This window comes from Meleagris gallopavo, chromosome 3 (assembly GCF_000146605.3).
Source record: "Meleagris gallopavo isolate NT-WF06-2002-E0010 breed Aviagen turkey brand Nicholas breeding stock chromosome 3, Turkey_5.1, whole genome shotgun sequence".
NCBI lineage: Eukaryota > Metazoa > Chordata > Aves > Galliformes > Phasianidae > Meleagris > Meleagris gallopavo.
In genome coordinates, this window is record NC_015013.2 from 67908998 (window position 1) to 67934335 (window position 25338).

Here is a 25338-nt window from a genome sequence, read left to right on the forward strand (position 1 = left end):
AGTACAAATGTAGACACTTGAAGTAACACTGAAAAATTCACAGCCTCCTACCTTGAAAACAAACATTTCCCTGCGAAGAATAGCCAAAGTGTTGAAGTTCCCATCACAGATGTTAGGTTTGGCCCCAGGATAGGAAGGTTTGTCACCAGTGGGTGGCCGGGGAGGCTTAGGTTGTCTGTCATTTTTCCGTGGGTCTGCTGGAGGGATCGAACGATGAGGTGGCACTGTTGGCAGAGGTCTTGTTGGTGGTGGGATCCTGTCAGGTGGACCTTTAAAAATGGCAGCAAGATGTAATTTATTTGCCGATCAGTGACATTTCAAGAAGGAATAGAAAAAACAAACAAACAAACAAACAAAGAAACAAAGCAGTGTAAAACCTCCAGTGCAGTGGAAGGGAAATAAAAAAAGTGACCTGCCACTCCCATGCTGTTGAAGGGTATAATGAAGGTGTGCTACAGAACTAAGGCAATAATGAAGAAAATAATTATTTTTCACTATTCAGTATCATCCTTCCAAAAATCTGCAAAGGATGCACATTCCACTATCATTTCAGATGAGAAGTAATTCATTGCATGTACCAACTGAATAAGAATTTTTAAGATCAAATCACTGACTATTTCATAAAATAATGAACCCTTTCCTAATCAAAACATCGTCAACCAATGTTTTCAATCCATCTTTTTTCTTCTACCTATCAATTCACATATTCCTGTAAATGCCTGTATAATTACTGCTGACCCAATTTGTAGGCATATTAGTATCTTTTTCAGGATATATTCCTAGCTTTCCACAATACTCCTCGCTATGTCTAAATGTTCTTGAAACTGGAATTCAAATCATAGGCATCCACATAAACAAAGACTCTAATTCACAAATTTTCCTCAAAGTTAAATTAATTATGTCTAATTTTAAATTTCCATTTGTCAGTGATTTTAACAAAGCTAGACACCTAGTAATTAAAAGAATTTCTGAAGATAAATTGAAAAGGAACAACTAAAATGAAAACCTAATTGTATAACATTTTAAAAACCTTTTTCTAGCACGCACATTTTTGTTCATAATATACAGGAATTGATGGCAAATAACTATACCACTCATAATTTCTCTATTCAAAAGTCAAATGGCCTTCTTAGGCAGATGCTTTTTATAATTCTAACGGCATAATGCTTTACTTTCATTTCAGTTTATCTTTCCCTTTCAACATTTACTCATGTTTTCTATGTATAAAGAGATAGGAAGTTCCCATTGGAACAGTGATATTTCTGGAAACAAGATGAATGTGCTAATTTGGCTCATTCTATTTTGCTCTGTCTTCAAATCATTTAAATACACAGTCAATTTTGATTTCAAAATATAAACATAATTTGCATGACTATGTTCAGAAAGACATTTGAACAATAAGAGAACCCTAAAACTGCATAAATGTCCTTTGAATTTCTGATATTTATTCACAATAAGCAAAGTTTTTTTTGAGAAAAATATTGACTATATAAGGAAATGGTAAACTCCCTGACTGGTTGTCATCCAATTTAATAGCATTCATTTCATTCACAGTTTTAAAGTTTGCAGCATTTATAATTTACGGTGAATAATGGTGTTTGGAGGAAAATTGCAGATCAAAGTAATTATTTTAATAGGCGTGACATTTTTATTGTGGCATATGATTCCCACTAATCTTTTCATTTTAAAGGGAGCAAAGGAATCAGTGTGCAGTAGCAAATGTTGGAAAGATTGTAACCCCAAATCAAAGTTTTCATATGCTATTTGCTAGCAATGTCAGATATTACTTCCTAGGGGTAACACACTTCTCCTAGTGTATAGCCCATAGCTGTTAGAGCTTAGTGGTTAGTTTTTGGCAAAGTATTGTTGTCTAGCCTTTAAGTCTAGACCACCAACTGAGGTCATGAGAAAAAAACCTTCCCTTTAGCTAATCACATGGGAAAAAACAACAAAAAACTTGGTAAGCCAATCATTTTGAAACTACTATTTAAGCTTTATGAAAACATATATCAGTGCTTGCTAATATGATTTTTTAAAAAGCTTGTTAGTATAAAACATAACATAGTGGTAGGAAAGTTCTAATTAGCAGTACTATTATTCTCTACCAACATAGGTGTCCTTTGTAGCAGTACAGATGAGCAAGGAATGGACCTAATAATATTCAGTTTCGCTTCTGAAAATAACTGAAAATAACCATGAGCACAAAACTAAATCTGATACAAAATGAATTGGAGAATATTAAATAAGGTAGGTCCAAATTATACATACTGGATGCATGGCATAAATAGACTATACAGATATCTCAATATACATAGAGACAGAATAGTTTTTTCATTGTAGGAAAACGTATATTAAAACAAACAAATCAAACAACAACAACAAAAAACCTCCAACTGTTTAATAAATGTCTACAGAATCAGTCTTTAAAATCAGGAAAAAAGTTATGGCTTTGGAAATGTCAGAAACAATAATACAGGTATTAATTTTAGATTCAGCCCATAGGCAGAATAATGGTATTGTTTTGGCTTGGTTTCATTTACAATTTTCAGTTACTTTGCCTTCTCAAGTTCATGCAGAATTCATTTCTATACTTATTACAAGGAAGGGTTTTTTTGGACCTCAAAATTGATCTATTAAGGGAACTGTTTAATTATTGATTATATTTATATTATCAATTATAATTAATGATTGTTCCCAATCATTTGATAACTAAGAATTAGTCAATTCATACTACTATATTAGTTTTGAGTACTACGGAAATAAGCTCACTATGGTAGAAACTTGCATGCCTTAATATTTTAAAAGATCAGAATCCTTTAGCAGATATTTTCCTTATGGTCTTTTAGAACTTTTAAGATTACTATTCCAACTGAGTGCAAATTTGAATGCAAATTGTGAACAATTAGAAACCAAGTAAAAGAGCTTCACCATAATCTTTGACCATCACAGAAAGAAGACTTTGGGACAGCAACTGGCAGAGGCTGCCCCAACAATTTTTCTTTTTAGAGATGATGTGAACAGCAGATTCTCAAACATTCTTAAGTGAAAATGTTCAAGTTTCCTAATTAAAATAGACATACCATATATCTTCTGGATGCCCTGTAAATCATCATTAGGTAGTCTGAAGTTGTCAGTTTCCATATACTGATAAAATGGAGCCATAATTGCTGTGGGATCATTAGAGTGCTCCAAGCCCAGAGCATGTCCCAGTTCGTGCACAGCAACTAGAAACAGATCATTTCCTATGGAGAGAAGAAAGGGAAACAGTCTTTGAATCTGTGAGTATAGTAAAAGAAACAACACAAGTGGAGCACTCTTCACTTGAAAGACATTTTCATTGAATTTGATTTTACTCATTGATACCTAACAAATCATGAAGGTAATTGTTAAAAATTGTTAATTTTTATTGTTGTTACATATTATACATAATACGCTTATGGATATCATAAATGTGCTTATTTATTTAGCTAATGCACATAGTTAGGACAATGTTCAAGTGCCATAGCTGGCATCTAGTCTTGTGTACAACTTTAGACATAGGTTTATGGTGTAATTAGCCTAAGCGAAAGTGTCTGCATCAAGATACAGTTCCAAAAGGTAAATATCCCTGCTGTGTGTAGTTAACTTTATAAACTGAGAACTAACTATGTGGGACGAACCCAACAGGGAACTTAGTCATTCAAATGCTTGCAGTCAGGCCCCTGCTGATTATTTGCACATGTTGTCCACTTCTGAATCACCATAATTGAAATCCCAATGTGGAAAATATGGATGTCTTTCTGTTCTTCTCAAAACAGAATATATATAGATCCAAACAATCAAATGTCAGACTCATGTTATAGACTCATCTCGCACTTTAGTTTTTCCCTTCCAAAAATTTACATTTAATTTTTATTACAGACTATTGGAAAAATTAGAAATGTTAGAAGATTTACCGTAAACTCTGAAAAAAAATAAAATAAAATAAAGTCAGTGCAACTGTTTCTATAAAAGTTTCAGAGTTAGACCTCTATGGTATTCATTTTTATTCATTATATCTTCAACATATCATTTTATGAGTCTTTTGTACAGATTCTGACTGTAGTCAATCTGTAACAGACTTTGGAAAAAAAAGTGTTTTCATCAGGAGAAAGACTGTGTTTACTTGGAGATTGTTCACATCCAAGGTATTGCTCATTTTCATCACTTAGGAATAGGAGGAATCATTCCTCAGAAGTGCGTTCCTGACCAACTGACGTAAAAATTTTTCTAGATAACCATCTTATGCTGAACTTTTAGAAGGCTGGACATAAGTGAAAGGGGTCCTAACCACAGTAGGTAGTTTCTTGTTGAAATGCCATTATATGTGGTGAAAAATGAATAGGGAAGTAGCTTATTCTGTGGTCTAGTACAGAGCTGTATATTAGGATGAGAAAATATTCAACATTTACTGTTATTCTACATGCTGTACAATCTTTGGAGGTAGATAAGAATTCCAGTGCTAGCAGTGGAAGAACAAGAAATATTATAATATAATAATAATGGTAAACACTGGATTTAGGAAATCTCTCTCTATATATCAATTTATAGAACCTTGAAGTTATAGTTGACAGCATTTCAATTTTTCAAGTGTTTTCTCTTGCTGACATGAAGAAATAAACTTTCTCCCAGGTACATACGAACGGAGAAACACTTGGCAGTTGATATCTTCATGATATATGGAGACATGCTGATGTTTGTAAAATACACATTTGATTGAAAGCATGGAAATAGTCATAGCTAAAACTCTGCTCTTAGTTGACAGTCTTTTCATGTCTTTCTGATTCTTAATCCAGAAATATGAAAACTAAATGCTTATGCTCTTTTATCAGTATAACTATGTAGAAAAAAATCACATCTTTCAAAAATTAATCTGACATAATATGCATTCAGAAATGAGAAGAGTTTATCCTATCATTTATAATTATGTGGTTTTCAGATTAAATACTTTCTCAACTATCTATATATATTCGATGCAGCTCTTTATATAGCAAAGAAGATTTTTAGTGCACTGTTGTAATAGGCTTGAGGATCTTGACTGTCCCTGTCAGGAGTGTTTTTGATACCTGAATTTGCCCTTCTATATCCAGTCAAAACTGATCTTGACATCATCTCATATGAATAATCCACAGCTTCTGTAGTTAACCTCAGCATTATAAGTGACACACAGGAGCAACTCTGTAAAAGTATTAATTTACTCACAATGGAATAATTAAAATTCCATAATCACAATAACTTTATGAAAAGACATGAAAGAAGAAGATGTTACTGTGCCATAACCATTATATTATGACAAGGCTCACAATTCTTTTCTGAATTTTATGAAAGTTAGAGTTTCAGCACAAGTTTATTAGAATGAATAATTCGTCTGGCATTAAATTGTATATGTAAGATTGAACTTCCTTTTGTTCATCATGTGTGGCGAAAAGCTAATTTCTCCTTGACCTTGGTTTCTCTCATTATAATTAAGAATATTAACTGGTCTTTGTATTAATAATTAAACTAATAAGTTGCACACGTTACTTATTGAACTATTATCACATGATTTCATGATATTTGATTCTACCACAAGGTTACACTGGTCAATATCAATAAATTAAAGAGTGTTTTACACGTAGTATTCAAGTCTACTGTTCAACATGAGGGACTGGGAGGTGAACTTGTAACAATTTCTAAAATTTCACAAAACCATACTTAATAAAATAGCCTTGGAAGCATCTACGTCTTCACTCTAATTGTGCCATTTATGCAATGTATGAACAACCAATAGATTCTTTGGTTCTTAGTCAACAGTGTGTCCTTATAGAGACCTCCAGGAATTCCTATATCTTGTTTCATGCTGACCCTGAGGTCCCTTGAATCATATAACGAAAAGGAAATAAATAAAACACACAGTGATTCTACCGGCATATATTCTTTCCAGGATGATATGTAATGTTTGTACAATGTTTGTACCTCCAAATTACTTCTAAATAATAATGGGACTGTCAGAAAACAGGTGTTACACAAAGGGTGGCCATTTATCTTTCTTCCTGCGTCTTTTGGGTGGGGTGATTAAGCAAGAATAAAATAATAAATTTTCAGCATCTGCTTGGCCCTCCTCCCCTCCCCAGTTTAGTTATAGGCTGAATCCAAAACGGAAAAAAGGACTGTGATAATTTCCAACTTCTGCAATGCAACATGTAGACATCAGGGGAGCTATAAAACAAGGTAAACCAGAGGCAGAGCAGCCCTTGGAGGAAGCGCATAAGGAGAAAAGGAAGAAGGTCACAGGAAAAAGCTGGGAGAACAATATTCTTGCCTGGGGTGACAGAGTAATTTAACAAGGAACATATTTTCTACTTATAGTCAAATAGACCCATTATTCATAATAATTTCTATCAAGAGTCATGATTGTCTCCAGGGCATCCTGAGTTTAAACTGACCCAAATAACTCAGTGCAGTTGAAACTGAAGTTTAAACCAGTTCAAGATGTGCTGCATGAGACCACTGCAGGTAAGACTCACTACTGCCATAATTTCTACCCTTTGTCTCTTGTATATAATCAGATTTCTACAGTTCAGCAATAATTACTCAGAACCCCTTTGATTTTGAAAGCAGACTTGCCTTGAGCACCACAGTGTTACTATTACCACTGAGAGGACTCCTTCTTTCTCTTCAGACTGCATAGAAGAGTACTAGTGACTTCAAGGTAGATAAAATACATAGCTCCTTGGTCAGTGTTCAGAGAAAGATGAACTGAATATTCATATCAACTCTGGCTAACTTTGTTACCATATTGGCATTGGGTACCTTTTTTAAACATTTCCAGTCTTTGCCATTGAATGAGAGAATCACAAATGATTCTGTATATCATTATCCAAGTAAAAAACATATATTCCAGTCTACTTGTTAAAATGAAGCACTGTCTCAAAAACTTAAAAAAGTCATGAGTAACAGTTAAACTACATGCAGCCATGATGGCTTTAAATAAAAACTGCCACTTCGGAATATACAGTGGTGAATATTCATTGTGATAGTCTCAGTTACATCTTGTTATGTTTATCTACAAGGTAGAAGAAAAATATTTCAAAATATATTTCATAAGTATGAAATGTCTGCATCTCTGTTCTTATGTTATTAGTATAGGGATTTAGAATAGACAGGGTATAGGTTCAAACAGATTGTGATTGTTTTTCTTATTCTATCTCAGATTTGATTTCAGAAAGAAAAAAATACTGTGTGTAAGGAACTAAGGCAAAATGATTATTTTTATACTGACACTTTTCTCTGAGGCTATAAACTATTTTAGGCACTAAATCTGCCTGACTTTACAATCACTGCCCAAACTCGAGAATATAAATATGTATTAATATATCAAATATTCAACAGCCAACACTGTGGAGCATGGTGTACAGAGAAACCTTTTTCTGTAGCTAATACACCATTTTTCATGTCTACAGAGAAAATAAAACCAATATGTTTGTCCACAGCAAGCTATAAATAAATGGAAGTTCTGGAGACATTATTTCCTATTTTAATTAGTATATGAGCTTAATTTAGAAAAGTAATGCCTTAATGGCTTAGCAGCCCTTAGATTCATCTCTTGGCCACCTTTTTTTTGATGTAACACTAAATGACATCCTAGGGTTTGTCACTTGGTTCTTCTTGGCATGTGACAGTAACCGCTACAACATATTGCGAGCTCAAAGGCTCTCATGGCTTAAATGCCATGTAACCTAAATTCTGAAGACTTCTATATCCAGAGAAATACATAAAGAATCTAAAAACTGAATTTCAAATGAAAAACAAATTGGAAAACTACCGAAATATTTTATACACTATTTTGGTTATTTTTACAAAGATTATTCTACTTCATTTTTCACATGATTCAGATAGAAGATTTCAGATTAAATCCATATGAATATGAAATGTTCATCTGTACTTCTGTTATGAATCTATTAAGAACAAGGCAGTACCCCAAAATCAACTTTGTAGTTCATCAGAAAATATTACGTGTTGCCCATGAACTTGTCTGAAATATGTACACTTTGCATTTCCAATAATCTCTTCATTCATACCATTGTCTCACTAAACAAAAGTTACTAATCCAAACTTGCTGAGAAGCTGCAAAATTTTGAAAAAGATCCTTACTATGCATACAAAAAAAATTGAAGTTGTATATCTTTGTTATTATTTCCAGACAGTACAGAATTTTGAATGTGATATTTCAACATTCAGTGATAAAAGATTATTTTTATTTATCTTAATGCAATACAGCATATACATTATGTATGTACTTACATAAACATAGTATATGCATGCTATATAGAGAGTATACATGATCCTAAGTATAAATCATAGGCATACTCTTACCCAAATAAAGGTGCCACGTTTCCCAGCCTAAAAAATCATATGCCGTTGCATGATGTTATCTCAAACTTTTGTCGGACATTGAAATTCAGTAGTTTTATGGTTGTATGGGGAAGAATTTTTTTCTGAAATGGAAGAGCTGAGATGATGTAGTGTCTTTGAGAAAATAAAAGTTTTTTTTTTTTAAATACATATTATATAGTGTATTCAACTTCTATATGGATTTAATGTACTTATTTTGTGCACACAATGTATTTTCAACAACTGTTTTTAGTCATTTTTCCACTGTGATAAAAATGAGTGATATACAAACGCATTACTTTTACTTTGTTATTATTTTATATAATATATATCACAAAGTATTTGAAAATTGATTTACTGATGCAAGTAATTTAGAAACAAGCAGTTCATTATACACAAAGAATTCTTAGGGTATAATTTAGTATACTTACACCCATGTGTATATTTCTTTTAAAAATATTCTATTTTAAACAGACCAATACATTATTGTGAAATTTAAATGTTTGTTTGTAGTTTGGTAAGGGAATATCTCTATAGGCAGGACTGTCTTAGTGACTCAGTCAATGATCATTGCTGAGATTTGCTAAGGACATGTGAGTTGTGTATGCCCTTTCAGCCAGTACTGTACTGGTTCTGCATATTGTGGGTATAATATAGTCAGGACTCTGATCAATAACATCTCTGAATGGAACCCACATATAGGTCAGCCTCTGCTTTAGAAGGCAGGACATGCAGGAGGTCAGAATTTCTGCTTTATTACTTATACTCTCTCGGTTGCTCTGAAAGTAATGTCCTCTATTTATTTTCATGGAAATTCTGACAGATACAAAAAACAAAAATATACTACTTGATAGAGCAAATTCTCAGCTGCAAAACAGTTTTTCAACAGTCACCACCATTAACTACGTATTTTCACCATCCACGAACAAGAGGCTGCAAACTGTGCTTGTAAAAAACTATACCAGCACAGGTGACTCACTGTTGCTGTTGCCACTGCTGAAACACAGCACCCACCACCTCACTGTGTTAACAACCACTGTTTGTTTTTCATAAATCTTCAGAAAGCATTGATAAAATCAATGGATGTCATTTTTTCCACATGGAGGAATTCAGTGACACACCTTTGTTTTATATGCACTTTCATGTCAGATGCCATTTGGTCAGACTGCCCCTCTGCTGTCATCGGTCATATGGCAATAAAATATCATGGAATATGGTTCAACCTCTACTGCCAAACTACCAACATCCACTTCTGACATCATGGGCCAACATAAAATAGGAAGCACTACTTTCAGAGCATCCCCCATACATATTTACATTTTGCAATTGTCTAGTAAATAGCTTGAAATGGGTAGAATTACTTCACAACTTCACAAAACATTTTGAATCATGAATCAATACCAATTTCTCCAAAAATGGAAAAATCAAGCAGCTGGGAATTATCCTTGGGGAGGTAAGAAAGGCACAAGAGTATAGTGTTCCCCAGAAAAGTGTCATATATGTGTGCTTTTTCTGCAAATATGAAATTTAGGGCTTTATTTCACACTTTGAGGAAACTCTGCTGTGACAGCGAGCCTAAAATACTAATAACATCTACACTTATGCTGAATCTGTATCTCCTGGGATTAATTTCCATCTGTCTCCTGCAGCTAGTTTCTTCAGCATGCAGGTACACTACTGCATTTTTATACTTTTGTCAGATGACATTTGCATTCAGACAGTAATGAAGCAATACCAGTTACCAGACTGAAGTTCTATTTTGCCTGTGCTCATTAGTACCTTTAGATACTAATTTTTTAAAATAACCACATTTTAATTATATTGGAATTTTGCAAGTTAAAAATATTTATAAACCAATTTCATTCATCAAGGTCACACCAGTGAAAGTGTTTTAAACGACAATGGTTATTTTTGTAAGAGTACAAAAATGATGAGGTTGCTAAACAACTTTTACTCTATTTTCCCAGTTGTATCAATGCTGCTAATACTGTAGCAATCTTATTTATTAATGATCTTTCCTGTCTTCTCTTTTTCTGTTTTTGTTGTTGTTGTTGTTGTTGTTGTTGTTGCTGTGGGAACAGAAAACTAACTCCTTTCTGAAGGCTATGAGAACTTATGCTAGGACCAAAGATTTGGGTAGGCAAGATATGTACAAGAGCATGTATCACATTTTTCAACTTCTTCCATTGTCCTGTCCTTGAGGGTCATTCACGTGAAGGAAATGAACAACTTTCTATAGCTGGTTAGTACAGGATAAAATCCACCCACTGATGATAAAATAAAAGGGATTTAATTGTGATTGAGTCCCTGTTAAAATGAAATCCTTGCCTTTAACAACAACAAATGTAGATTTTGACTTTAAGCCTCCCAGCTAAAATGATGCCATGTTAACACAGTGTCTGCTTTTGTATTGAAGAGATACTCTTTTTTTCTCCATTTCCCCTAATGTCCTGTGTATCCTACTAAAAAGAAAAATACATGTAATTACTAGGAGGAAGGTCAAAGTCATGCTGTCAATATTCACAATAGATGTAACTTGCCATGGGGCAGAAATCTGCAAGGATCCTACAGATCATTGAAATCAGCAGAATAGGAGGATGTAGAATTTAATTTATATATAAAGGTTGTGTTGGCTCTCTGCAGAGATAATTTTTTACCCAGTTTCAGTTAAGCTACTGAGAGCAATTATATTATTCTCTAATTTAATTCACACTAAAGCAATCAAAAACAGGTTATTATCCTACCCAGCCTAACACATCTATATGACCTTTAGACTTCTTTAAAGATGAAGTTACATAGCATTGCATATTTATTTTGGAATTTTATGTGAATAGTTCATTGTTATTTTATTGTTTACGCATATGCATTAAAAAAAAATCATGATAGGATTGTCTATTTTTTTTTTTTCTTGGTCAGATGATGACAGAACTGGGATTTTTGAATCTTAATTGGCAAAGTGATTAACAGAAGGAAAAAATCATTAAAATTTCTCTGATCTGAGAAGCAGATATGTTTTCTGAGAAACCTGCAGACTTCAAAGGGAAACTTGATCCAAGCATATATATTATATTTTAAATTGAGACAATGCTAACCTGGAGATCATAAAAATAGGAAAAGTGACAGAAAGACCAATCTTCTACTTTGTTAAAATTTACTTATATGAAATGCTATGATCTACTGGATAAATCTGCTGTTATCCATGAATATATCTATATATTTCTTTGGTTTACTTTAGATAGAGGAGTAAATGAGGCACTTGGAGAATGATGACACTTTGGCACCAGGGAGTATTGCCATCAGCATGGAGATGCCTGAGAACCAGCTGTGCAGGGCATTCTCCAGGATTAAAGCCCATAGATATGCTAAGGAGACTTGAACACAGGCATGATAGATGGGCCAGAGCCTGACCATGGCCATCCGTCCCAGCTCACTTTCCCTTCTGTTTGTAAGGAGCCCTACTAGACTCAAGACACCGGTCCCACAGCTGGTCTACCACATTCTGTGCTCAAGCAAGCCTGGAACTACTACTTTCCCCCTGTGCAGCCACCATGGCCAGCCCTGTTAGTAACACAAGTAGTCATTAAGAACACAAACCAGCTAAGGACTGTCTGTTAGTATATATCACAGCTGTTGGTATATGTTGCAGCTGTTAGATCCTTCTGAAGCTTAGGCCCTAATATTTTTATTTCTTCTTCTAGAATTGCTAGCTGAAGTGAAACCAGCAACATTAATCCTATGCAACATTACTTTCATAACTTCAGTTTTTTGAGTACACAGTGATTGACTCAATTCTCCTACTTTGCATCAGTTCACAAATTGTATCAGTAGAAAGGAGCTATGTATTATTCTTACAGTAAGGGAAAGTAAATATATATATGCATTTACATATTAAAACATTACCAGCAACACATTCAAAATGTAAGCATGGCAATTCTTTTGTGTGTTACCAAATTTAGACTAACAGGGAACTGTTTGCTGTCCCACCACAGGAAAAAGTGTACTGGTAACCACCTTTTCTGAGTGTAATACTGGACCATTCCCAAATCAGACATCTCTCCTGAGGAGAAAGATTTATTTGTACCCCAACAAGTGCTATTATTTGAAATTAGTTATCACTTCAATTCTTCTCATCTGAAATTGCATGGTTTCAACACTGCAGGCAATATATCTCTACTCTCACTACAAAGAGATTCCATGAGATTAACTCAGACATAAACATCAACTTCAGGTCAGATTGATTCCTCTCAACTGAAGTCTGCTGGCTTCTGACTTAGGTTTTTTAAGTTTTTAAGCCCATGGCAAAACATTAATTATAAAAGTACAAGTTACAGATTTAATTATTCTGTGAACAAAATCAGGAAACATTCATCATTTACTTGAGCTAGAGACTTAAATTTGTCTGCTATAATAAAACATTTTGCACAAATCAATCTTGTTCTTTTAATTTAACTCATTCTTTTTGATCTTCCTGTTTTCATCTTTTTCCCAACCAGATATTTTAGCTGTAGATGTTGCCAGGTACCAGTGTTAGCTGCTCAGCATTTTTTTTGAAACCCAAGCCTCTCATGAAGTCTAAATATAGATTAAAAAAGAAAAATAAAATGCCTCAAGAACATATGATTTGAGTATTTTGACATGAAGAATTGTCAAAGTAAAGCACAAATTAATCTCTGGATTGGAGAACACAGACATATGAAAGTCTTTCATTAGAATATCATACTAATTTTTATCAATTTGTAATATTTCCTTATATTTTAGGATTAGCTTACATCCTACTTTTGCAACAGCAACCTGATAATATTTTGCCTAGTAGGTAAAGAAATATATCTTTATTATAAAGTTCTTGTCTTATTCTCTCAGGAAAATATGATATTTTCCAGGGTAATTAGGAATGTGATTTTTCAAATTCCATTTAATCCCTGAAAACATAGAGAAGAGGAGGAGTCAGCACAGTAATGATATCCTATAGCATGCTTATAGGGAAAAAAAATCAAATTTTCTAAAGCTGCTGTCTTGGAGAAAAGGTTTCTTTAGATCACATGAGAATTGGGGGCCAAGACCAATGCCTACCTCGAATAACAGAACTTTCTGTTTGGTCAGGCAGTTTGAGGATCACAGATAATTCTCCTTCCTAAATTATTTCTACTACTATCTCAGAGTGATAAAAATATGATTTAAAACTTTTTTTTAAAATTTATTTTCTATGTATGGCAATATATTCGTGATAATAAAGGTGATCTAGCACATTTAAGAGTATAGATTTTCACATGCTTCACTTAGCAAGAAAGCTTTCCTTTTTTTTTTTTTTCCCAAAGTAGTTCCCACTCAAAAACCATATTTGAGGAGTTACGTGGCTGTGAAAACAATCATGAAGAGGCTGACCCATATTTTATATATGCAGTCATTCAAAATACATTCATCTGCCTGAAAAAAAACATCCTTGACAATGACCTTTTGTGGCATACTGAAGAAGAAAATCATGATCATCATTTTGGAACTATCAGTAGCTTCAATGTATTTTTAATTTCAAAAATTTTTTCAACTAAGTTTCCCCACAATAGCTCATTATTCTTAACATAATAATACTGCTGTCTGGTCCAGTGAATCCAGATTGGGAAGACATTAGTAATGTCTAATTTTCATTATTATGTGGTCATATATTAGAGACAAAGACCTCTTTGAAAAAAATAAAAATAAAACAACAACTCATAATAATAATGACATGCTCAGTCTCCTTTCTTTGAATGTAGCTGCAATAGTTACAGAATTGGCTGCTAGAGTTCGTTCTTCCTGTCAGCTAAACATTTCCTTGGCAATGAATTTGACATAACAGACAATGTGAACTTTCATCATTTATTTCTATGCAAAGTCTGCCAGTTTAATTTTAACACTTTTCATTAGCGGTTTCAGGCTGGCTGATAGCAAACAAGGCAGATGACAAATCCAAGCAGTTTGTTCTACTGGCCCTGGTATGAGGGAAACTACCTCCAGTTGAAGTTTAGATGGATAACTGAGTTTGAAGTTTCCCTACCTACTCCACATAGGCTTGCAATGGTTTCTTTTTGCCTACAGCGTGATGGGAGCAATATGCAACTTAGTGGATTTGGTTACACTGCCATTTTGGCTTACTGTCTGCATCATAACTCTTTTTGTCTGGCCACAGTGAAAGGATGACCTTGCATCTGTAGATAATCAAAGCATAATGTAAGATATGCTTAACAAGTTTACATTTCCATTGCTTTAACTAAGAATATTGCAAAGATCATCTCCTTGACATACTCCTCACCCTCTCTTTTATTTGACATAATGGTGCACTTGACAATTTTAGGCCGAGAAGAAAGCTGAGAGCATAATATTACACTCTCACAGCCCCCGGGCTATATTACAAGTAGCCCAACTAAACACAACTAGAACACTGGGCTGGATTTGTACACAAGATGCCATTCACCGACCAAGTTTACCTTTTAATTATGTATAAATCATAGAATCATAGAAAGGCCTGGGTTAAAAAGGACCACAATGATCATCTAGTTTCAACTCTCCTGCTATGTGCAGGGTCACAAAACACCAGACCAGGCTGCCCAGAGCCACATCCAGCCTGGCCTTGAATGCCTCCAGGGATGGGGCATCCACAACATCCCAGGAAGCTCTTTTTTCAAAGATGGGTGTTCTATGAAAATAAAAACAAACAAACAAAAAAACTATCAACAACATTAAGTGCATAAGTTAATAACAATTTTTTTAAAAAAGTGCTCATTACCTTTGCAGTGATTAGTATTCTCAAACATCTGGCTTCCACAAGGTACAGGGGATCTACCAGACAGACCTGCTTAACTTGTCTGTACAATCCTACATCCAATGACTGAGTCCTTACATGCTACCCATGGCCACTTACAGTTGTTTTTAAAAACATTCTTCACCTCTTCAAGAACAGAAGGGGTCTTTCTGTTCCCAAGTCCAGCTCTACATTCACAGCTCTGCATACCACAGTGATGCTTTTCAATACACACAGAATGTTTCAAAGATACCATTTAATGTAAGATCTTGGAGTGACATGGAATAACAGGTGAGTGTATGCACACCAAGCACACCCAGGTAAAGTATGGGAAGCTTCAGGACAGATCACCCTCTTAAGTCCTAACAGTACAATATGCACTTACAACTGGGGAACAACTGGTTTGCTATCTGAATAACGGAAGCCTTGAGGGTTAGCAATAGAAAGCATTACCTGCATATGAGTTGACTCCTGGATATCAAGGGGAATGGTTGAAATGAAAAGAACCAGAAGTTACTCCACCCATCTGCAGCTTGCAATTTTTAAATATTATCTTGGTACTTTCATCATTGTGAAACACTGTGAATGTAATAGTTGCTTTTTCACCTACTAATTTATAATACTGCTAATTCTCTCATTTTGCACACAATTGGGCTGCTTTAACCTTACAAAAACATATAAACAAATAAATCGAGTACTCTTTATCTTGAAAACAAGATATGACAGCGGACCAAAAAAATATTAATGACATAGATAAAACGACTAGGAAACTACTTCTCCACAATATAAGTATCAGTGTACCTAAACTGAATTTGTTAATGGTGGGTTCAAAATTCAGGAAAAGATAGTTTTCCATATCTGCTTAAGCTACAGAACACATTGCCACAGGATGTTGTGGATACTAAATGCTTACACAGGTTCAAAAACAGATTACACCAGTTCATGAAAGGAAATCCCTCAAAGCTGTTAAACACAAAAATACGGCCTCTGGCTCAGAAATTCAATGAGCCACAGATTGCTGGAAGCTAAGTGTGAATATGCTAGTGTTTTGCTGCCATATGCTTGCTCTGCTCTTATCCACTTCCCTAGGTATCAGCTAATAGCTACATTAACAAGTAGGATATTTTCTGGGAATCTGTGTTGTTAATTCTGTGTTTAAAAATATATACACAAGTATGACACAAAAAAATCTAAGACAACAAGCAGCTTTTACATACTAAACCTAGTATAGAAATGAAAAATAAGCATGCAATGACTGCTGGGTCACACTGTCTGACTGCAGATCAAATCCAGTATCAATAAAAGCTTATTAAAACATATATGATCAATTAAGCAAGTGAGTTATGAAAACAGTACTAAGATTTTAATAGAGTTTCCTTTAGTCTGAAATACTCAGCTTGCTTCATATCTAACCATCGCATATAACATGCATTGTTTGAGACACAGAGCTCCCTAAGGAGATGTAGTTTTCACAGCTCCACTGGTTCATATTTCCAGCAGCATATATCTGCTGCACTGTGACAACCACACTGGCAGCCAAAAAAATTTACTACAAGTTGATCTATGCAGTTCAGAGATCAGGATTTTCATAAATTTTTCTTGGCTTTGAACACAAAACTTACAGCAGAATACAGCAGAACCTACACACTAACTAGAGACCAAGTATCTTACACAAGATAGTGTATTTCCATGACGTCCCAAGAAGTTTTTTTCTGGCAAAAATGAAAGAACTATCAATTGCATGGTACACATAGGCAGGCTTTTTTGTTTGTTTATTTTCAAGTCTGCAAAACTCGCTACATTTGGAGTACTAAAGAGTTAGCAAAAAAGTACAAGATCCTTGAAAAGTGCTTTATTTTTACTTCTTCTAAAACAGATTAATGTATAAAAAGTTCCCAGTATCTCACATGAGTGTTAGCACTCAGCGAACATATTATCCTCAAAATTTAAAAGAAAATGCACACCAATATCATCTATTACTTCTGTAAAAGTATTTGACTTACTGTAATGGAACTTCGTCTATTCTTTTTTTCTTGTTATTATTTCCTTGTTTTGCTTTGTTTTCTTTTGTTTCAATAGAAGACTGATTTCTTCAGAACTGCAAGATTGTGTAGTAGTTGCCATAGTAAATTTATTACAGACATAAAAAAGCATGCACGTAACCATTTCTATTTCTCTTGCAGTTATAGAATCATAGAATCCTTAGAGTTGGAAGAGACCTTAAAGGTCATTTAGTCCAACTCCCCTGCAATGGACAGGGAGATGCACAGCTAAATCAGGTTGCCCAAGGCCTGATCTCGTCTCACCTTGCAAGACTCCAGTGACAAAGCATCCACCATATCTCTGGGCAACCTGTTCCAGTGCCTCATCACTCTCACTGTAAAAGACTTTTTCCTTATATCTAGCATAAATCTACTCTCTAAGCTTTAAACCATTTCCATGGTTCTATCACCACAGACCCTGCTGAAGAATCTGTCTCCTTCTTTCCTGTAGCTCACATTGATATCAAAATGCTTCTATCAGGTCAAGTCAGAGCCTTCTCTTCTCCAGGCTTACAGCCCCAGTTCTCTCAGCCTGTCCTCATAGAAGAGGTACTCCATCTCTTGGACCATTATTGTGGCCCTCCTCTGGACATGCTCCAACAGGTCCACATCTCTCCTGTATTGAGGACTCCACATTTGGATGCAGTACTCCAGGTGAGGCCTCACCAGCACAAAACAGAGGACCAGGATCACCTCCCTCACTCTGCTGGCCACACTTTTTTTGATGCAGTTCAGGATATGGTTGGCTTTCTGGGCTGCAAGGGCACATTGCTGGCTCATGTCCAGCTTCCCTTCCACCAGTAACTCCAGGTCTTTTTCAGCAGGGAAATATCCTCATTAATGTGAGGATAAGAATATCAAACTAACTCTACTGATATACTGAGAGCTTATGCCTAGATTTTGCCAAGCATTTTCTGCCTCTGAAAGCCACACTTCCACAGTCAGATTTTAGTCAGCAAATGGTACATTAAGCATCATGTCTAATCTGCTTGAAGCTTAAGCTCTCAAGACATCCTTGTTTTCCCCAAGAGCTACTTCTAAGTCTCACTCTGTTTTAAAAAGCTACACATGTGTAAGTAGGTCAATCTTAAATTAATCTAGTTAGAAGTACTGTGTTCTCTATTCAAACTGGTTTAACACTCCCTTTAAATAGGTTTAGATTCATTCAGTACTTCCCAGAAAAAAATATAACTGCTTTAAAAAAGAGCTTAAGTGCATTTAGCAAGACAAATCTAAAATCAATTTTCATACACCAATGCAATTTTTGAAGAAGAAGCAGAAGCGTATGCCTTAAGTTAGAGCCTTTTGCCTTCTGACAGATAGCAAAAATGTTTTCAAATACTCTCAAATGAAGAAATGAAATTTCCTGTCACTACCAGCCAAATGAAGATTCTGAGCACAGTTTTTAATTATAAACCTCACTTTGATGGTTTGGGGCTGTCAAGGATTATGAGGAACTCTTAGATCAGATGTTGACTCATCTCTTTCTCAACAGTTTTATCGTGGGATCATAAGCAACCTTCACTCATTGGAATGAGGCAATCCAATCAAATCTAGTGAGTACTATAAAATGTGTATATTTGTTTTCTATTTAATTTGCATTTTTGAAATAAACACAGGAAAACTCACCTACAAAATTTTTATTCTATTACTATGTATTACTAGCAAGGCAGAGTGGCAAGATAAGTCCTATTCATAATGTATTGTTGAAATATGTTGTCCTTTTTTTCCCCAGTAGCAAACAGCTAAGCTCCTCAGACATTATTTAAACTTTGCTCAGATTTATAAAGAATGCTGCTTAAAATAAAGCAAAATACGAAGAATATATGTAGAAAAATATAATTACTTTTCTTAGGATAGGCAGAAAGCATCTTATTTATAAGACCTTGAAAATGTATATGGTCTATCATGCTGCTGTACTTTGGAGAGTAGGAGCGGAAGATGTTACTGGTTCTGAGGCTTCACAACTACACAGTGATTGTCCAGAAATCTAACTAGAATCCAACACTTCAACTTCTAATTATATTGCAATGAATAAAAAAATTTACATTCTCAATATTTAATATTGGCAAGATGAAGATAACTTGGAGGACAGCCCTGTTAAAGCCAACAGGATCTACCATCAGCTTCGGGGAAACAGAGCATAGTAGAGGAACTTTTCACTAGCAGTAGAGGCAGCCCCCTCCTCTTCCTGTTGCTAGTTGTGACTTTCAATTTAAATACAGTGATTTCAAACTTTTGCAATTAAAATTATACTTAGAAAAAGACTGCTGTTAATGATTTTGAATATACCTTATTGCAGCGAGAGGTCATTGTCCTTTTCTACATTTGGATACATCATTCATTGCAAATAAATTTTTTTTGTTTCAGAAATAAGGTGATGTATGTATAGCACCTAAATAGACTGAAGTCATGAGGGCAATGTAATGTCTCTCTTGCCTTTAAATTAATATATTAAGATGTCTTCCTTTTCCTTTTGTTCACTTTCTTTTTCTTTCCAGTGCTTATATTCAAAATAAAAGAAAGTTTAATTTTTTTCTTAACAAATACTTCTTTCCTATCAAAAGAGATTCTGTCCTTGTTTACACTGCTTTCCTGTGGTTGCAAATTTCTCATCCTCCTTTCTGACCAGTATTTGTGCCATCACCAGAAGTGCTATGGAAGGAAGTTCAGGGAAGAGTTACTGCAGCTCAGTTGGAATTAAGATACTACTGTATTCAACTTATCCTGAAAGAAAAGCATTAATTTCTGTAATAGGAGTGCTTTTTCTGACCAGTAGGCCTGTTAGATTACTCCTAGAAGTCTACATTTCTACACTTTTCAGAATGAGGGAGAAGTCAAAGTACGGACTCCTTTCCCACTTCCTTAGAACTTCTGATTAGAAATCTGCAAACCGTAAAGAAAAACATAGCCCTAAAGAAGCAAAGGAAAGTAGCACTGAGCTGCAGAGATGAAGTGTAACATTTGAAAATGATCTCTCAGTCTGGAAAATTATTTAAGCCAAGTAAAAACCAATAAAATCAAGAAAGCATGATGAGAAAAACAAACAATAACAACAAAGATAACAGAAACAACAACAAAATACCTAGAGCATGAGGTCACTGTAATTATCTAGTCAATGTAAAGTAACTTAGGAATACTGAATTTCTGAATAATAACTCAGAATACTGAATTTGTATATCATTCCTTATTTTCTTCTTGGTTTAGTGCTCATTCAATAGAAAAAAAATGTTATGAAAACTTTTATAAAAGTTAAAACAGGTTATGGAAGCATTTCAAGGAGTAGACAAGAGGTATTCTCATTAGCAGAACAGTAAAAGGTGAAAAGTCAGGAAAGTACTTTTCAATAGGATCTACGATTTGCATTTTGCTTCTAAATAACTGGGCTCATTTGAGTTTTCAAATCACTCCAGTTTAATTAGAATATAAATTAAATAGATAATCTAATTAAATAGAAATCTGAGAAAATCATTGCTTTCGGGTGATATTTACTTTGAAAAATAAAAACGAAAATTTATTGCTAAAACTTTTTACTCTTCTGTTCAATATTCAATAACACCACATGAAGATGATTATTGGTGGAGTACTGCAGCAATGAATCTTAAAAAAAGAGACACTCACCTGGGAAAAATGACTCATGGCTAAGATCAGAAATAGATTTTTCAACCTTCTGCTTTTCAGTGCTCTTAGATTGAGCTCAAGATGGTAGAGAGCCTAAGAGAGCTGTAAGTCTTTTCTTCCTGTCAATCCCCAATGGAATGCTTGTCTTCTTTTTCCACTTGGAAATTGTTTCCAGTCACCAAAAAAATAAAAAAGTGGACATTCCTTCATGATTCCTAGACCTAAGCTAATGCATTAAAATTGTCATTGGCCTACCTGATAACTGGAAGTCATAGAGAAACAGGAACTCTGAATGTACTAATCAACTATACATATGTTGTTATTTCCAGGGTGTCAATCACACAGTGCTTTTGTTTTGACAATAGCTGTGACCAAAGATTTGTAATACATACGTTATCAACAATGAAATGAGGATTTGCCAAAATTCTTTGGAAAACTCACATTGGTAAGATATTTAATTTTCATTTATTTTGCAGAAATTCTGCAGTCATAAACTATCTTGGGTTCTCTATCTTGACTACTGGATTCCAGTAGGAATAGCTCTGCCTCATAAAAGTACATAAGAACACATCAAGGTAGAAGTTATTGAAACTGAAAAATAATTTTTTTTCTGATAACTCTTCATGACACAGACAAGAAAACTTTTTCCTTATAAAAGGCCAACATCGTAAGATATCTAAAAAAACATTTTTAGTAATAGCACCATTTTGTTGTCACTTAAAGTTTTCATTCTAGATGTCTTACAATAAATAAAAGAAATAGCTTTTGTACAAAAGACAACCACAATAAGATACAATAAAAAATGTGTCCTTTTGCACTCTGAAGATTCTTTAAGAAGCAGAAGAAGATAGCTAGAAGATCGCACATTTTAATACACTGTAAAATTATCCATATGCGGAAATGCTCCAGAAGTGTTATCACATTTTACTCTGACAACTTGTCTTCAAAATACAAATGCCTGTAGATTTTCCTAAGTGCTTTAAGAAATAGTTCCAGAAACAAAGAACATTATCTGCAGCATTTGTTTCCCATTTAGCCCATAAAAACACCTTGATTTAACCTCACAATGCAGAGACTGACGCATTGTGGTAATTGAACTGCACAAACAGCAGACTCTCACTGTTGTTTCTCTGAGCTGAACGTGTGGAGGGCAAATATAAGCAGTGCACTACATTTTGCTCCAAAAGAATCTAGGGTTCAGTCCACAGGAGATAAGCTTATTGAACCCATTCTCCTACCAAAGACCTTCACAGTACAGTAAGCTGCTCTTTCCTCACTGTCCCTTGTGCAGTAGAAGTATTGCACCATCAGAACAAAATATCTCTGAAATACTCATTTAACGCTTTGCTGCAAACACCAGGCTACAAAAGCTAGTACACAGAAAACTCTGAATTTGACTTGGAAGATCTTAGGTGACAAACTTGTTAGATAAAACCTCTGACTGTTCACAGGACAGGTTTAACATTCAAATACAACATTTTTGCATTTCATTGTTATCTTTATAATCTTTTGTGCATCAGTAACATCCTGTTTATGTATGAGTGCATCTTCTGTGCAACATTGTTTGCTAAAAAGACTCTACAGCTGTGTAACTGAGATGGAGAGAAATACTAGTACACCTGGAGCCAAAACAGTGAATACAGAATGTCCACACGAAAATGTTCCTTGGTACTCTTCTGCAGATATGCAAAAGTCAATTTTAAATTAGGTTTCTTAGATAATAGAAGTAATTTAGTCACATGAACTTGGAGCTCAGCAAAAGCCAGATTGTTTGACTACTGCATTGTGTAGTCACTTATATGACTATAAGGAACGTACAACTTAAATAAGGAATCATGAGTTCCAAATAAGATTCAAAACTGGGAAACGTTAGTTCTCTTCTTGGAATAGAACTCTTAAGAGATAACTTAAAATGCTGCCATTTCATCACCATTAAGAAAAGCAGATTGAGTTTCTTACACACAGGTATCCACTGTATTGGTGAGTAGTCTCAGCTGTTTTAACCACTCTTATATTACTTCTAATGAACATTCAATTTTCCCTAAACCTAAATAAAACACTTATGGCAAAGTTGGAAATGAAAGGAGTAATGTAAACATTCAACAGTACAATGGTTGAATGAACATAAATGTTCCTAATGAGAGTTTAATGTGCTTCAAGAGAAACACTTTTTCACGCTCTAAGTTACTTTTAGACAGAAACTTTTTGTTGAAGATTCCTAACAGACCAATTAACTGAAGAGATTACAAAAGAACTGTGAACTTAGGAAACTAAGTGACTTTAAGAATAGGGAAGTGGGAAATAGCTGTAAATTCATGACACATTTTAATTAATTTTATTTATTTTGTTTAAACTGAAATCTTCTCTTACCATCATGATTAGGATTTCCCAAAGTCCATGGCTCATCTGAGTCAAAATGAGTGTCTCCCCCAATTCCTGGCCCAGGGAAATATGCATGGGCCAAAAATCCTCCCTCCCCATCAAAGGGAGAACTGTCTCCGTGAAAACCTGATGCAAAAATGATTGTAATATCCACGTCTCTCTTGCCATTTTCTAATTCAATATACGGAACTTCTTCAAATGTTAGAGGAGTTACATTCTGCCACACATCAAAGGCACGGCGAATGGCTTTACGGGTTTCAGCATCACCTACTTTTGGAGTGACGTTCTTAATGCTGAAAGAAACAGAAAGATTGAACAGATTAAATTTCACTGCTTACATCCATTTTTCCTTAATTATTAAAAAAAAAAAAAAGTGCTTTTACTAAAACAGGCCAGTGTGGCATTATTTCCCTTAAGGAAATTATTTTTAATCAAGCAGGTGAGAAATTGTATTAATCTATGTAGTCCTTTTTGCTAAAAATTATTACGTTAGCTGGGTTATTATCAGCAGCACAAAAATTTTATTTTTAGAGCATGAAGAATATTTCTAAATGAAAAAAATTCCTAGCAGTGGGATAACCAGATTAATCAACCACTGACAGTTTACCTCCTGGATCACAATTCAAATACATCACATCTAAAGAATGGCATGTCAATTCTGATCAGAAGCTTAAAATGTTTCCAGTTAAATGAAATTTTTAACTTCTTTGCAAGTCCGTTAACAATTGCAGAGCTTCATACTGTGATCACCAGCCAGTGTTTGCAGAGCCTTGAAAATGGTTCTTGATGCATTTTTAACTGGATGGATAATTCCTTATCACAAATAAGGAGCTTGATCCTAATATGCCTTTTATAATCTGATTGCCTTTATTAATCATGCAGAAGACTGTAGAGTTCATCAGAAAAATCATTTTACAGAACATAATTTTGTGTTAATTCTGAAAATATTATTGCTAAGTACAAATTACAGTCTCCACCACTTCTTAAATTACACATAAGTGAAAGGCAAAGAAAATAATGTCAGAATTACAGTTGAGGAACTAAATTTACAGTAGAAATATCTTTAAAAACTCCTTTATTTGCTTTTATTTCAGAATTCAAGAAAAGAATGCCAACAATCAGTTTTAGGCTTATGCGTTTGTACTGAAACTGCTGCAATTTGATGCACCTTGTTCATTTGACATGTGCTTGACTAACTGGATAGCACAAGTTTCATAAGTAACATTCTAAAGTGTATGTAAATTTCTATGCATCTGCGCAGCAAAATGTGTTAATGGAGAACAAGAAGAATGTCACGAAGAGAATAGACCTAAGAAGAGACTATTTTTCAACATAGTCACCACCATTAACTTTGTATTTTTGCCCACCCTGAAAAATAGCCTGGAGGCTGTACTTGTAAAAATCTACACCAGCGGAGGTGACCCACTGTTGAAACATACCACCCACTGTCTCACAGTGCTCACATTCACTGTTTGGTTTCCATAAACATTCAGGAAGCAGGAAGGTAACAGATGTTAGCAGGTGCCATTTTTTTCCCCATGGAGGAATTTAATGACACTTCTTTGTTTCATACGCACTTCCACATCAGATACCATTTGGTCAGACTGCCTCTCTTCTGCCATCTGTTACACAGCAAAATTGGATGTAACGGAATATTAGTAGGAAAGTTCAACCTCTACTGTCATACCACCACCATCCCCCTCTGATGCTGTAGGCCAGCATAATAAAATAGGAGACATCACATTCAAAGAAGCCCCATACATAATGTGCATTCTGCAACTATCTAGTAAATAGCTTGAAACGTGTAGTTAAGTACCTCAGAAATTCCTAACTTTCTTTCTAAAAGAGCATGGACTTAAGGATCATTCCTCTTTGTTTATTACAATCTCAATCACAAGAGATAAAAAATTTCACAAATTATTCTAACTCATGAATCAATACCAACTTCTCCAAAAAGGCAAAAGTTAAGCAGTTGGGAATTATCCTAGGAGAGGTAAGAAAGGCACAGGAACATAGTGCTTCTCCAAAGGATGTAATATAGGTGTGTTTTTTTCTCCAAATATAGTTTATGACTTTGCTTTTGCTTGCACGTGTAGCTTTTCCTTTACCTTTTTAACTTTTTTTTTT

At 34.6% G+C, this 25338-nt stretch overlaps 1 protein-coding gene across 1 annotated transcript in view; it reads right to left on the reverse strand.

The window, feature by feature from the left end:
* The window catches only part of LOC100539909 (matrix metalloproteinase-16), a 37668-nt gene that overhangs the window by 5470 nt on the left and 6860 nt on the right, over positions 1-25338 (reverse strand). Inside the window, exons 2-4 of the mRNA XM_031552964.1 lie at positions 23200-23541; positions 3081-3242; positions 18-269 (exon numbers count right to left, since the gene is read on the reverse strand). Coding sequence (XP_031408824.1) covers positions 18-269; positions 3081-3242; positions 23200-23541 — 756 coding nt within the window. The remainder of the gene's footprint in view (positions 1-17; positions 270-3080; positions 3243-23199; positions 23542-25338) is intronic.